General features: G+C 38.2%; 2 protein-coding genes across 3 annotated transcripts; both read right to left on the reverse strand.

The window, feature by feature from the left end:
* Positions 1–4,820: 4,820 nt before the first annotated feature.
* On the reverse strand, positions 4,821–6,257 carry LOC129768461 (alpha-tocopherol transfer protein-like). The gene is made up of 4 exons (XM_055770140.1): positions 5,841–6,257; positions 5,409–5,784; positions 5,001–5,347; positions 4,821–4,921 (listed from the first exon to the last, which is right to left on the reverse strand). Exons 1-3 carry the CDS (start codon positions 6,140–6,142, stop codon positions 5,072–5,074), a joined length of 954 nt encoding a protein of 317 aa, XP_055626115.1. The 5' UTR covers positions 6,143–6,257; the 3' UTR covers positions 4,821–4,921; positions 5,001–5,071.
* Positions 6,258–6,630: 373 nt separating this feature from the next.
* On the reverse strand, positions 6,631–15,565 carry LOC129768462 (retinol-binding protein pinta-like). 2 transcript variants are annotated; one of them, XM_055770141.1, is made up of 4 exons: positions 15,539–15,565; positions 7,461–7,822; positions 7,158–7,397; positions 6,631–7,100 (listed from the first exon to the last, which is right to left on the reverse strand). In XM_055770141.1, exons 2-4 carry the CDS (start codon positions 7,760–7,762, stop codon positions 6,716–6,718), a joined length of 927 nt encoding a protein of 308 aa, XP_055626116.1. In that variant the 5' UTR covers positions 7,763–7,822; positions 15,539–15,565; the 3' UTR covers positions 6,631–6,715. The 2 variants fall into 2 exon arrangements, with proteins under 2 accessions (XP_055626116.1, XP_055626117.1); XM_055770142.1 differs by having other exon boundaries at positions 7,461–7,819; positions 15,539–15,562.
* Between the last annotated feature and the right edge of the window lie 366 nt (positions 15,566–15,931).

Genomic DNA, 15,931 nt, shown 5'->3' on the forward strand with positions numbered 1-15,931 from the left:
TTGGCAGATAAGATCAAGTATGTTATGAATCCAGGAGGTATCATTTTATATTGGTTAGTAATGTCAATGGAAAATATATCATCTGTAATCATCAGTGTGGGGCAGTGAACAGACATTGAAATTAGAGTCATTTGTTTGCAAAATCAAGTTTCGCAATGAAACACCTAACATACATAAAAATTGACAATTAATAGGGAAAGTAGAATTCATTCGATTGTGAGCGTAACGGGAAAATTCTCTGGGGGGGGGGACGTTATTTATATTTTTTTCTTCTGCACTTGGTCAACTTTCAGACATATGATAACGTCACTATTGGGGGCTGTGGAGTGCACTTGAAATTATCGCTGGAATGATTTCCCAAAACAAAACAATTTTTTTAATTTTTCACGTATGTTGTAAAGGGTATTTTATGATAAATCAAGTATTTAGTGACAGATATGTGTCAGACAACTTTTGGTGATAACCACTGTTCAAAAATTACACATTCAGGAAATTTGAAATCCAAGGGCGGTCCGATACTTAGCCTCATCGCCCGATGGTGTCAGTATCGCAAGTGAGATTACTTATCGTGTAGTACATTCTCGTAAGCGGCTACTGTCAAAATTTCTGCCGAATCGGACTCGTAGTTTTGTTTTGACAGTGTGTGGAAGCAGACGTGTCCGCGGATTTTAGAAAAATGGAAAAAAAATGGAAATTCCGCCGTCGCCAAGGTCAAATTGGCCAAATTGCACTACGAACTGCTGCCCCATCCACCGTATTCTCTAGATTTGGCCCCGTGCGACTGTTTTTTGTTTACAAACTTGAAAAAATCACTCGCCGGCAGAAATTTGAGTCGTATGAGGAGGTCATCGTCGCCACGGAGATCTGCTTTGCAGACCTCAAGTAAACGTATTTTCCAGATGGATTAAAAAAGTTGGAGCATCGCTGGGTCAAGTGTATCGAACCAAAAGGAAACTATGTTGAGAAATAAATCGCCACTTTTCCAACATTTTTTTGTAGGTTAAGTAAAGGGTGTGTCACATCAAATTGCATCACGGAAAAAACGCTGTAGAAATTCGCCCAGTAGACCGATCCTTTTGAAAATTTTAGAAAGTAAAATAAAAACTATTAAACAACTTTTGGCATTTTCTTTTTATTCATACTTCGAGCCCAAGCCCGTATGCTCGCACCTTCCTCTTTACCCCGTCCATAAGGTTCTGTACAACGTCAGGTTGTAGTTTTTTTAACAGAAATCCATTTTCTCTTGAAGTCCGCCTCCGATTTGACAACTTTTGGGTTCTTCCGGAGGGCCTGCTTCATAATCGCCCAATATTTCTCTATTGGGCGAAGCTCCGGCGCGTTGGGCGGGTTCATTTCCTTTGGCACGAAGTGGACCCCGTTGACTTCGTACCACTCCAACACGTCCTTTGAATAGTGGCACGAAGCGAGATACGACCAGAAGATGGTCGGGCCCTCGTGCTGCTTCAATAGTGGTAGTAAGCGCTTCTGTAGGACCTCCTTAAGGTAAACCGTTTACCGTGCCGGTCATCACGAAGGGGGCGCTCCGCTTTCCGCAAGAGCAGATCGCTTGCCACACCATGTACTTTTTGGCAAACTTGGATAGTTTCTGCTTGCGAATCTCCTCCGGAACGCTGAATTTGTCCTCTGCGGAGAAGAACAACAGGCCCGGCAGCTGACGAAAGTCCGCTTTGACGTAGGTTTCGTCGTCCATTACCAGGCAATGCGGCTTCGTCAGCATTTCGGTGTACAGCTTCCGGGCTCGCGTCTTCCCCACCATGTTTTGCCTTTCGTCGCGGTTAGGAGCCTTCTGAACCTTGTATGTACGCAGGCCCTCCTGCTGCTTGGTCCACTGGACGAATGAACTTGACAAATTCAGCTTATTGGCGACATCCCGGACCGGACCGGACCGAACTTCTCGGATCACGTCTAAACTGCTTAACTACGCGCTTGTGATCTTTTTCACTGACGGAGCATCCATTTTTGCCGTTCTTCACCTTCCGGTCGACGGTTAGGTTCTCGAAGTATCGTTTTAGTACTCTGCTGACCGTGGATTGGACGATTCCCAGCATCTTACCGATGTCCCGATGTGACAACTCCGGATTCTCGAAATGAGTGCGCAGGATTAATTCACGACGCTCTTTTTCGTTCGACGACATTTTTCCAAATTTACGAAAAATTGACAGTGAAGCATGGCCAACGTGATCTATACACTCTTATCTGATTATAAGCGATAGCTTATATCTTCAGCTTTCGCTTATTCCTAAAAATAAAATTTCTACAGCGTTTTTTCCGTGATGCAATTTGATGTGACACACCCTTTACTTATCGGACTGCCCTCGTACAACGGGCTTCCCATGGACTGCGACGCACTCATTCTATTGCTATTCGAAGCAATGAATGAAATCATTTTGAAAATTGCCCCGCAGAAATAATATTTCTCGTTAAATGTTTTGAACATTTAGCAATTCTTCCAACGCAACATTCAATTCAATAACAGTATTTGATTGGGAACAAGCGAATTTAATATTAAGATTATCCAACATAAGATACTTATAATTTCCCATTTCTAAATTTTACTATGTTTACCTTTTGGGAAATATTGTGATTTATGCACAAAGACGTGAAAGCTTTTTGTTTGTAGTGATTCAAAATGTCATCCTGTCACGCTGGAATGGGTTCAATATATAAAAAAGCAAGAAAATCCTACGTTGGAGCGGCGAAATTCATCTAGGAACGTTAGTATTAATGGAAAAAACAAAAATGTAAATCAATAAAATTGACGAAAGATTAAAATAGTTTGATTTAAGTTTAAATTCACCTCAATTCAAAATTCTGTCACCAGAATAATGAAAATACACATTTTTTGTGGGATCTTCGTAGCGAAATTCGTTGCGTGTCTACTGGGATAATAAGTTCAATCCCAGGACCCTCTATACTCTCCAGTTCACATTCGGTGTCAGTGTCGTTCTCAGTATACACTGCGTTTTTTATTTCTTTATTATAGTGACTTTCAATACTATTTGCTGGTTCGTCACTTTTACCTTCCATTTCGGAAGAATGTCGGGAGTGAGAATTGAACTCGTGATCTTCAGCATGGGGGGTGTGGATGCAACTACTACGTGTATCTCGTTCTACGCAGGGGATACTGCTCGTTTAAACCCTCCAAATCACTCGTACTGCTTGTAAGCTGCATCTACTATTCGTACAATCGCTCTTAAGAAGTTCTTGATAGAGTTTTGATTTGGTAAACAAGCTGACCAGTCCAAAATCTCAAGCCCGTATTCATTAAATCATGCCATGACTTTTTGGATTTTCGGAATTGATGCCAAATTACCCAATTATCGCGGTGTTTTTGACGCAAAAACAGAAATCAATGATTCTGAAGTACTTCATTGCACTTCTGACTGCGTTTTCGTATTGATGAAAAGCTATATGAAGCAGGCCTTTTTGAAAATATTTTCCTCAAACCATCAAACTGTCCCCTGTAAAGTTACGAGTTGAAAACTTACATGATATGTTTCGTAAGTACTTCCAGTATGAAGAAATTCTATTCAAATTGAATTTCTTTTTATCAGAGAAGTTCTCCTGAAATAGTGAAACCCATGGGATTAGCTTTCACATTAGTTTTTGGACCCGCAGCTTTGGAGATGGGATTTTTATGGTTTGGGGAGTATTTTCTCAAAAGGCCTGGTTTGGATAGCTTACTATCAACACGAATGAACAGTAGATGCAGCTTACAAGCAGTATGAGTCATTTGAAGAGCTTAAACGAGCAGTATCTTCTGCATAGAACGAGATACACACTGCAACATGACGCAGCTTGGGCGAAACCACCCCGAATGGGTTATTTGAACTGATTGAGAACTAAAGACGATCTACGAATCAGAAACTTATTGTAATTCATGTGAAATTGACGTTAATTTTGTAAAGGAGATTTTTGAGATTTTTTCCATCTGGTTCTATAGTTATGAAACACTGGAATTTAAGATTTTTGAATGTTTCACGCCTGAACACAACAATAAAGTACAAATGGCCAGTCTTATGAAGATATCTATTATTTCCTACTCTATATACTTCAATTCAACCGATTCTTTTCTCCGGAAACTCAAAAAAAATTGGTTCTATTGTTATGAAACGCAGTGTATAACATAAATATTGGATTCCCGCCCATCTCTGTGGAAGGTACTGGTGGAATCTTTGTTTACCAGTTAAACAGTCAACTTTACCAACGCCTCAAGTAAAATGAACTCCCATGCATTGATTAGTCTCTCTCCCTCCATTGCTCAAGCGTTGAAGTCCCCACCGATGAGCTGTTTTGTCAAATTGTATTGATGAAACTTGACTTTTGTCTAGGGCATTGATGAAACTAAAACAAAATCGTGGGGCACGTTGGATTTCCGTTATCCATAGTAAATGGTTTCATCATATGCTCAACGATTTTATTTTAGATTCATCAATGCCCTCTATTGATGGGAGGATAACTTGCCTAATTATTTTCCAGCTTTTAGTACATTATCTGTATTATTATTATGTTTTATCACAATGAAAACGTTTAACTCAAAATTTTTTTTTTGCTTTTTTTATTTTAGTTTATGATAACGAATAAAAATCAGTGATGATTCAAAATCCTATTTGTTTTGAAAGAGAAACCTATGAAAAACATTGTGCGTCTAAACGAACGTATGTTACTGTATTAAGAAATGTTCTAGTTATAAGCATTCGAAATCTTTTTTCCTGCATATTCTGTGTTTAGGTTTTCATTTTAGCCCCATAAACTCCGGTTAGACGTAATCCCACGTCAAAATCGAAGCTAGGTTTGCGTCGTTTGATCTTTTATTTGAGTGCAACGAGAATGATCCTATTTACGCGGACAATCCATAACTCTTGAAGTCTTGACATAAACACCAGTCTCCGGTGCGGAACTGAAAATGATTGAGTCGTGAAAAATTTACTTGTATTCCACATTTATTAGTACAATTCAAGCAATAAAATAAAACATACTGAAATCTTCATCATAATTGTTCTTCCAGTTTACTTCTCGAACCACGAAATAGGTAACCCTGTACATTTCATCAATCAAGTTCCAGTTTTCTAAACGAACCATCCAAACCGAAGTGATTATGCACTCTAGGATGTGAGTTATTTGTTGGGATCTTCGAGTTGCTCACAATCGAGTTGTCCTGCAGTTCAGTCATTTCAAGCAAATAGTTACGATTCTCCTTCAGTTTGAATACCCAAAGGTCAACGAATGTCTGTATCGGTCCAAGCGTCCCACCATACTCCTCAGGTAGCACACATGCAGGAAACAATTTATGCAAAGAATCCAGGCTAGTTCCATGAGCAAATATCTGTGGGTGTTTGCGAAAACCGGTAAGAATATTCGATCAGCCGAAACACAATCACCATTACTCTTTTGTCCTTATTTTTGTCCGCCACCAAACTGTTAAAAATATTCAGTACAGTGTGCATCCCTGGAGGTGGGTTGAGGATGTGAATAGCCTGCATTCTCAGGGGACTCGCATCCTGGTATAGCACCGCTACCTGTTTGAGGAATTCAACCTCAAACTGAAACAGATGGCTTGCCGTTACGTTCGCCAGATCAATAATCAACGTTATCCCACAGACAACCATTTGGTCATCGTCACGAATGAGAATATCATTGATCATTGTGCCAACCTTTATGACATCAGCGAAAGTGCACTTCTCAAGGTCGAATTGGCAAACTCTAATAATAAATATTTTGGGGTCGGTTGGGAGAACTGTTTCCGGTAGCGGAGTTCCCACTCTGAAATGATAGAAGCATGCTGTTCGAATAAAACGATTTTGAATTAGTGATTTTACCCTAATCGAATCAGTTGAAGAACATCCTCAGCCAGAGGATCTCGATTCTGTACCACTTCTGGCAGCATCGTTCTTATCCGATAGAACAGAGCTAACTTCTGTTTCGTCTTCTCCAAACTGAATTTGCATCCACGAAGAAACGATAGCAATATTTGATCACTCAGCGCTCCCTGAATTGTGCTATGTTCAGACAACCACGTTCGGATCACTTCAAGATGACTTCTCAGCTGAGTTGGATCTTCGTTTAGATCACGTTCTGCCACTATGGTAAGCTCTGGTGATATCAGGCGTACATTTGCCATGGTAACGAGCGCTATGTTGTTGTTTTGTGATGGTTTTAACTACAATGGGACTGAATGTGGATTTCGTGGATTCGAGGGTTTAACGCAACGGCTGATAAGTGCCATATCTCGCTTATCGAACAGATGAGCCGATAGTAATGTTCAATGGTGCAGCTGCTTTTGTACTCGTAATCTTGATCTATGATGCGATGCAATTGAATCCGTTGTGTATGTAGTGCAGGCTACCATTAAATGGTGTTGTAATGTCGAACATTGCTGGCATTTAATTTATGGATCAATAGATTAGTCCTATGGATTATTAATAGTATGTATTTGTTTGACACTTTAGAACAAATGTCGTTATTGATGTACATATTAGTGAAAATCTTGGTAATATAATCGCGATTGATGTCAATGATCGGTTTATGGCATTCGTAACTGGAATAAGCTGATACAGTTATTCTTTATATTAGTTAGGAGCTGGTTAGCAAATTTGAAAGAAACAAAAATTGTCAGATTATGTTTTCAATTTTATTCCTGTCCGCATTTGATCTTACAATTCGTCTAAAATAAATCCAAGAAAAGGGAGAAGCTTCAATCGAAATCCAAACTCCTGAACGACCCCTCTACACCAAACAACGTGCCGGCCGTTTTTGGCTTCCCGGGTCTTTTCCTCTCATCGTTTCTATATTTGGCATCCTCGAGGAAGAATTGGCGATGTGCGACAATATCATTTTTGATGTCAGTGATGATTTCGGCTAGTTTTCCACCCTCTCCACCGTACTCCTCAGGTAGGCATTCTTTCGGTATCACCTGATGGAGTGCGTCAAATGAATCATGAACGGCAACTCGCTCTTGAATCTTTTTACTGAGGAAACCGTAAAACATTTTGAAGAGAGCATCAAACCCAGTGGATGGGTTCACAAAGTGGATCCCCTTGGTTCGGATTGGAAATGCTTCGATCACGGATGTCATTTTCCTGAAAGTGTGTTACGCTTTTAAATCTGCATAGAATGACACTTCCCCGAAGTAATACTTGATGAAAGTTGGACTGAACTGTGACAATGTGGCCAACGTCAGTCCTCTGAGATCAACCAGCACCATGTGGCCGGCTATTGTAGATACGTCATCATTCAGTAGAAGCACATCAGTGATCATATAACAAACCTTCATTATGTCAACGATTGAGTACTGGTTCGCATCGTAACACCCCATTCGCACCAACACAATTCGTGGTCCGTCCGGGCCTATGGAAAACGGAAGAGGCAAATTTACCCTAAAATTGACATTTCAATTTGACATAAACTCAAGAATTATAAGAACTCTATCCATAGCTTACCCCAGCATAGCATTTTCTTGAATTTTGGGATCCGTTGGATCGCGATTCTCGAAAAATTCCGGAATAGCGGATTTCACTGCATAGTAATTATCCAACTTGTCTTTTGTCTTCTCCAAACTGTATTTACATCCCCGCAGAAAACTCACCAGGAACTGATCGTCGGTGCGTGGATTGAGATGTGGCTGTCTAGCAAGCCAGGACTTTATCGCTTCCAGGTCATTTGGAATGCGGCTAGTTACTTCATTCAGCTCGGTTTTGGCTTTTTCTGCGAGCTCCGGTGAAATCGAACGTATCGTGACCATGGTTTGTGCTGTAGAGATAGGAACAAGGTGTTGCTCGCACTGATGAACAAAGTGAATCTGCTGTAGAAAAAAGGGATTTTTATTAAATTGAAGAGATACTGAAACGATAACAGGTCTCTGTGATTGCAGTGTGTTTATAGAATCTGATATACGGACTGATATCTTATCAGGGCTTAGTAGTGGACATTTAGTTTCCGTAATTAACGTTAAATAATAGTCTATGATAGATAAAGTATCGACGAGTAGATACGCTCAAAGGTTATATTTTGAAACAGGATTTTAAATTAGTTCCGGTGAATGAAAATCTTCTCAACGTAAACAGAAATTTGGTTTGTCATTTTCTACATATTTGTTTGGGATAAAATCAATTATTTCTAGGTAAACTCCATTGGAGGAACTGGGGGGAATGTGGTCACCCTAAGGAACGTGCCCATTTCCTGTGTCCGAAAACCACTAAAATTCCCGTTCTTCGAAGAATATTGTAGTTCAAGATAGTAAGCGGTTTTTATTTTGGAAATCGAAAATAGTACATTTTTCATTATTAGAAAAAAGGTTGAAAAATCGAACATTTTTTTAGTTAGAAGGTGAAGTGGTCACCTGTGGGTTGCAAAGTGGTCACTCGCACATATCACGCTAGAAGAGATAGATTTATGCGTGTTTCTCTCGTGTGCTACAGGTGAGCTAAATTCTTTTGTATCGTACACGAAAATTACTCAAGCGTATAAAATTGTGCGCAGTGTGTGTGTGCTATTTTGCACGCTATTTACTAATACTAACGCGAGAACCTTTATAGCATACTTGATAAATGTCTATGCTCGTTGGTTTGAGTTCACGATGTGTAGACAATAAAACGTCCATTGATGGGGTAACCTCTTTTTTTATCAGAAATCATGTTTTCGTTCCTCTTTATATGGACGTAAAAATAAGATTGCGTATGCGGGTATAAATTTCGTTCCTAGGGGAGTAGGAATGTGGATTGAAGTCAGTTGAATGAAGAGGCCGATTTATATTCATTAGTCGAGTCGGTTAAAATAACCACTGACTGGACTAGTTCACCAGTCATCCTCGCTAGTCAATTCATTTTCTAGTCAAGTCACTTTATGTTGTGGTTCTAGTTCTAGTTCTAGTCAAAGTGAATCTACTGAGAGTAGAGTCGGTCTTCATTTATCAACTTCGAAGATATCGGGCCCTGCTTGGTTGGCTTACAAACCGGCCGATTATTTCCGCAAACGGATCCGTGAATTGCCAGAAAGATGGGAAAAAGTTGTGACTAGCGATGGGCAATACTTTGAATAATAAATTTGTAACCATTTTTGCAGAATAAAGCATTCATTTTTGAAAAAAAAACAAGAATCTTGCCGGTACTCTTATTACAACGAAAGGCAGAACATTTTCAAGGCTATTTGTCGCAGAATTTTTGTTGAACTGGCCAGGCAGATGAGAAATAATTTAGATTTCAATGATTCAATAACTAAGTACAGATGAAGTTTTAGCAACACTGGTCTCGAGATGTAGATACTACCAGCTCTCCTCATAAAGACGAAAGTTAAGAATCGTTCATTCTGAGAGTCGCATAGGATTTTGTGCTTCTGGTATGATTTGCGATTAAATGCTCCTCTAATTTACTCCAAAGTTTGAAAAGTCGGTTAGAAAAAACGGCTGAACGTATTGATATGAAATGTTTGCAGATGTTTAAGGAATACACTAGGTTCTAATGTTTGCCTGCAAACATTAGAACATTATGCGATATTTGCAGAATTACATTAAATTTTGTAAAACACTATAAAAATCCTGTTTTTGACACTTTTTTGAAATCAATGCAAAAAAATTAAATAATTTTTAAATACGCTGGTTGTCAGCCGTACCATGCCAAACCGATATAATTCTCTCAGATTTTCGTGAAAAGTGGTAATTTGGTTCTTTATCACAAAACATTAGACTTTTTTTATTTTTTTGTTAGGGTGACCATTTCCATTTTAGGGTGGTTCGAAAAATCAATTATTTCCACTTTTCCCAAAAATGACTTTAAAAAATCATATCTCCAAAACTAAAAAATAGCATCTCTTATATTGAGATATGTTATATGCTGTATTTTCAAGAATTATTGAACTTTCCGTGCACTCTTAGTAATATGAAGAAACTAGAAGTTAGTTATATCTTTGATATAAACACAAAGTGGACGTAGGACTAACGTTGACTTAGCAATAAATAAGTAACAAGCATATAAATCTTAGACATTTCATCTTTCGAATAAAGTGATTATCATACCACTTCATTCAGCCGGAGAAGAATTATTATCGCTCAAAGGGGGAATCGATTCCTCCTCGGAAATACCCAGCACAAATAGTACCCACTCCACAACCCCCAACAATTGGAATCATCGTTGATCTGGAGCAGGATTATTATGGGTTTCCAAGTGGGTGCGCTACATACGGATATGGATGACTTCAATAACCATTTTTCAAAGCTATTTTTAAGCTATCGAAACAATTTTTCGAGTCAATAAATAGCAATCATATAACTCTTGGACATTTTATCTTTTGTATGAAATGATTATCATACCGTTCCGTTGATCCGAAGCAGAATGATTAACGCTTAAATGGATTCCTCCTTGGAGTTATTCAGCAAAAATAAAGCGCGTTCGCAAAAATTAGAAACGACAAACGGTTGCGGCATTCGCACACAATTAATTTTATAATGCAACTTTCATCAAAGTGATTTCTTCGATATGGTGAAATATACACTACATCATGTCATACATTTCGTAGTCTTCATTATCAAATCCATAGTCAATGCCGCCCATTGGTATCGGAATTATCATCGACACCACGATTTTCGCTAAATGCTCCTTTTAGTTCGGTCTACAGAAACTTTTCTGAACTTTAATCCATCAAATTTGGTGCCTTGAAAAGGGCCGTCGACAATTCCACGAACCAAACGCAGCAAAGGCAACTTGCGGATCAGCAATTCGGTCGACTTTTGATAGCGATGAATTTCACGCAAAGCGACGGTTCCCGGTCGGTAGCGATGTGGCTTCTTCACACTTCCTGCGGCTGGTGCGCTTTTCCGAGCTTCTTTCGTGGTGCCTTACCACCGGTAGATTTACGAGCTGTCTGCTTGGTCCCAATGAAATGAGTCCTCACGGTGCGAGAGTAGAGGTAGAAATGAACGAAAGCAAAGGAAGCGTAATGTTGTATAGACATCCGTTTGGTTCAACTGCAGAAGAGATATGAAATTGGAAAAGAAGACCATAATGCATGGCCGTCTGAGTGCGACCGTCCTCATCTCACATCGCCGCATCAACTGAAGGGATTTCCAGAGCGTATGCGAGTTTATATACGGTTTCAATAACCTGTTTTCTAAGCAATTTTAAAGCTATTGAAACATGTTTGCGGGTCAACAATTAACAATCATATAACTCGTGGACATTTTGTCTTTCGAATGAAATGGTTATCACACCACTTCGTTCGACCGGAAAAGAGGTATTATCGTTCAAAACCTTGCAGTCCAGCGTCACTCTCTTGTTTCCGAAACTTTGAACTTGCACCCCGGTACAGAAATGAAAGACGTAGTCCTACGTCAAAAAAAAAAAGATTTTAATAGCAGTGTCTGTAATTGCGAAAGTGTAACGTTTCTTGAGTAATGCACGAGACAACCCGAAATCGAAGAAACAACTGCATCGGTTGAACTCATGACACATGCTCGATAACGGTTCATTGTGGTCATAGTTTGTACGAGAAAACGGTATTCGTAGAAAATTATGAGACCTGAGGTTTCTACTTTGTATGTTGAAGCTGATTTGCTGCAGAAGCTCGGGACAATCAACGTAACCCAATATCAGATCTGATACAAAACATCGAAGAAATGCATGTTTATAGACATGCTGATGCTTTAGATTTTTTCCATAAAATCGGCACGAGTTTTTCCGGTAATCTAACATTTTCTACGATTAACGAAGCTGTACAGAAAAAAATATTGGTGGACGAAATCATCAATCACGATGAAACTGAGGGTGTTTTGTTTTGACAAAGATCATTGTAGCCGCCATGCACTAGCCAACCTAGTTTAGAATAATATACTGCGTTTCACAACTATAGAACCACCCATTTTTTTCTGAGTTTCCAGAGATATGTAAGAAGTCAGTTGAATTGAAGTATATAATGTAGGATATAATAACTATCATCATTTAAAAGAATGACAATTTGGACTACACTGTTGTGTCCTGGCGCGAAACAATAAAAAAACTAAAATTCCAGTGTTTCATAACAAAGAAACAGATAGAAAAACCCTCACTCCTTCACAAAATTAACGTCAATTTCATATGAATTACAATTAGTTTCTAAGTCATATGTGAACTTTAGTTCTCAATCAGATCAAATAACCCATTCGGGGTTGTTTTGACCAAGTTACGCCATGTTGTAGTGTGTATCTCGTTCTACGCAGAGGATACTGCTCGTTTAAGCTCTTCAAAACACTCATACTGCTTGTAAACTGCATCTACTATTCGTACGATCACTCTTCATAAGTTTTTGATAGGGTTTTGGTCTGGTAAAAAAGCTGACCAGTCCAGAATTTGCAGCTCCCATTCAATAAACCATGCCTTGACTTTTCGGATGTTATGAATTGATGCTAAATTACCCAATTATCACGGAGTCTTGGCGAAGGATTACGTCTTTCGGGAACAGATTGGGGTACAAATTGAAAAACGAAAATCGAGCACTTCGTGAAAATTGTCCAATTTCAAACGCTTATTGCTCAGTCATTTCATGATGGATTGATGAAATGTTTGCGTCAATCGTGTTCGGCACTCCATGACAATTTTTTATATTGAAGAAAATAATATATGTCATGAAACTAACTATCGAACAATTGAAAAATCTCAACCCCTATCCTAACGGAAATACCCACCTCCGATTGGTCGAAATTAACGACAAATGCGGCGGGTCCCTAACAGAGACATCAAAATCAAGCTGCCTGGAAGAATCAGCATTGCAAATACATGAAAGTAGGGGGAAATTTTTTTCCTACCGAAATGTGTTCCCTAACAAAGGCATCGAAACTAAGCTGCCTGGGGGAAATCGGCATTGCAAATACATGAAAGTGGGGGGAACTTTTTTATGCAAAAACAGAAGTATATGATTCTGGAGTACTTCATTGCGCTTCTGACTGTACATTGGCGTTGATGAAAAGCTATCTGAACCAGGCCGTTTTGAAAATATTTTCCTCAAACCATCAAACTGCCGCCTGCAAAGTTACGAGTTGAAAAATTAAATGCACGTTTCGTAAGTCCTTCCATAATGAAGAAATTCTATTCAAGTTGGATTTCTTTCTATTAGAGAAGTTCTCCTGAAATTCATGGCATTAGCTCCCACATTAGTTTTTGGACCCGCAGCTTTGGAAATGAGATTTGAGGAGAATTTTCGTAAAAAGGCCTGGTTTTGGTAGCTTACCATCAACACGAATGAACAGTCAGAAGTGCAATGAAGTACTTCAGAATCATTTACTGCTGTTTTTACATCAAAGACAATGTGATAATTGGGTAATTTGACATCAATTCATAAAATCTGGAAAGTCATGGCATGATTTGATGAATAAGGATTTCAGATTCTGGACTGGTAAGCCTTTTTACCAGATCAAAACCTTATTAAAAACTTATGAGGAGTGATCGTACGAATAGTAGATGCAGCTTAAAAGCAGTATGAGTGATTTGAAGAGCTTGAACGAGCAGTATCCTCTGTGTAGAACGAGATACACACTATAACATGGCGCAACTTGGTCAAAACCTCCCCGTGGGTTATTTGATCTGATTGAGAACTAAAGATCACATATGAATTAGAAACTAATTGTAATTCATATGAAATTGACGTTAATTTTGTGAAGGAGTGAGAGTTTTTCTATCTGTTTCTATAGTAATGAAACACTTGGATTTTAGTATTTTTTATTGCTTCGCGCCTGTACACAACAATAAAGTTCAAATGGTCAGACTTTTGAATGAAGATAGTTATCATATCCTACACTATGTACTTCAATTCAACCGACTTCTTCAATACTTTATTCAACGATGTAATAATTTAAATTTTTTGTAAACAAATTTTAATGTTTGATAAACTTTTCCACGAATGTATACGGAGTTTTTATGAATAATAGGTAGCGGTATTCGGTATAAACGAAATATTATTGGCGTGGAAAGATAAGAGGATCTTTCCCAAGGGAAATTAATTCCGACCGCAAAGGGTTAATAGTAATAGCTAACATTTTTACCAATAGAAAATATGAAATAGGACATAGAAAATTCAATTTTTCTCTCAAAAAATTGAGGGATGTCCACGTGAACAACAGGGGGAGGGGTAACAGGAATGTCCATACTTGTCCACGAAGGGAGAGGGGGTATCTAAAATCATGCTTTTTCTGTCCACGTGGTATGTGGACAGCCCTCTAGTCCAAAGCCATGAAAACAACGTAAAACAACTATAATCAATAATTACGAAAACAAAATCCATTGTTTTTGCAAGCACAATATTTTTTAACAAAAGGTTAGCTCATTGGCTTCAATTAGATATTACGATCATCTAAATCGGTTCAGTGATTCAAAAGTTTGGTTTCAAAAAAGTCATTTCTGGGAAAACGTTGAAAAAAATGATTTATCGGACCACCCTAAAATCGAAATGGGTGACCTAATGAAACAATAAAAAAACGGGTCTGATATTTTGCAATAAAGAACGAAACTACCACTTTTCATGGAAATCTGAGAACCACTATATCGGTTTGGCATGGAATGAATGTTGTGAGGCTAAGGTTGGACTAGTTTCAAAATTGTCAAATCCTGGCTGTCATACGTCATTTCTTCGGGAATCTGATACACTTTGCTGGCAAGGTAGAACTCTAAAATATCTTGCCGCCCCGCTGTCTCCTGGGTAAAGGAGATATACGAGCAATTCCAAATGAAATTGTCCAAAAAATGCAGATTTAAAAAAAATGTATTTTTGATTCGAATGAAAGCTTATATTCTGTTCGGGTTGGAGGAAATATGAGTTTGACACAATTGGGATTTTTTTGACTCAAGTGTAACTTTTGAAAAGGGCGTATCGATTTTAGCAAGAGAAATCTTTGATAATTTATATCTCAATAACTATGACTGGTACCGAAATAGTGTCTTAGAAAGAGTTATAGAGTATTGATGTTTAAAAAAATAAAAAAAAATAAAAAAAATTACGCTGAGAAAAAAACAGTACCCTTTTTTTTACGAAAAAAACGAAAAAAAAATTGAAATATCTAAAATAAGTATTATTTAATTTAAAAAAAAATCATATAAAATAGAAGTCATGCAGAAAATTGAATAAATGAGTCCAACATGGTAAAACTATTTTTCATGAACTTTGTGGAACATCGAATGGCCGCTCGCTCCAACGCCAGTTTGTTGCCAAGTTAGGGATAAGAACACAATAGCGTAAACAAATAGCATTTCGTAGGACGCATCTCCTTGGACAAAATGGTTTGATAGAGTAAATTTAATCTCGAAGCTACAATTAGGAGGAAATGCAAGGATATATGATTCATTAGATGCCGTGAGATATTGACATCAATAACGATTCTTCACTAATATTAATGCTGCATCATTCACTGAAAACAGATGTTTCTTCTTCTTCAATTTATCAAACTAAATTTCTCAGGTAAATCGTAAATGTTTAAACTAGGTCACTCGCATAAGAATATATTCATATGTTCAATATATACTTAACACCGTTTTCAATTAAAAAGAAATATTATTCCACTCACTCAATCCACTTCGCTTGAAATTCGTTGATCAACTAACTTCAGCTAGACATACAACCTCATTTGATACATACCTCAAACATACAGATAAGAGACAGACTGTGGATATCAGCATGACTCATGCCATGATGTACGCTGTTCTGTGGGATCTAAAAACGTTACATCCCCAAACTAGACAATCAAAAACGAAAGTCATTCCATCTTTTTTGATAGCCATTTCTCACTTCTAGATGGCTAAGTCATCTCCGGCTGATTTGCAAAATCGTAGCCCAAAGTCGTGATTGAGTAAACTTTCGTTGTTCTTCGTACTCGCGATATTATCTGCAGCGAATCGGTGGTGCTAATCCTTCGTTGAATACAATCAAGTCATTATCAGCAAGTCCCATCGATTCAATG

This window comes from Toxorhynchites rutilus, chromosome 2 (assembly GCF_029784135.1).
Source record: "Toxorhynchites rutilus septentrionalis strain SRP chromosome 2, ASM2978413v1, whole genome shotgun sequence".
In the NCBI taxonomy this organism is placed as follows: Eukaryota; Metazoa; Arthropoda; class Insecta; order Diptera; family Culicidae; genus Toxorhynchites; species Toxorhynchites rutilus.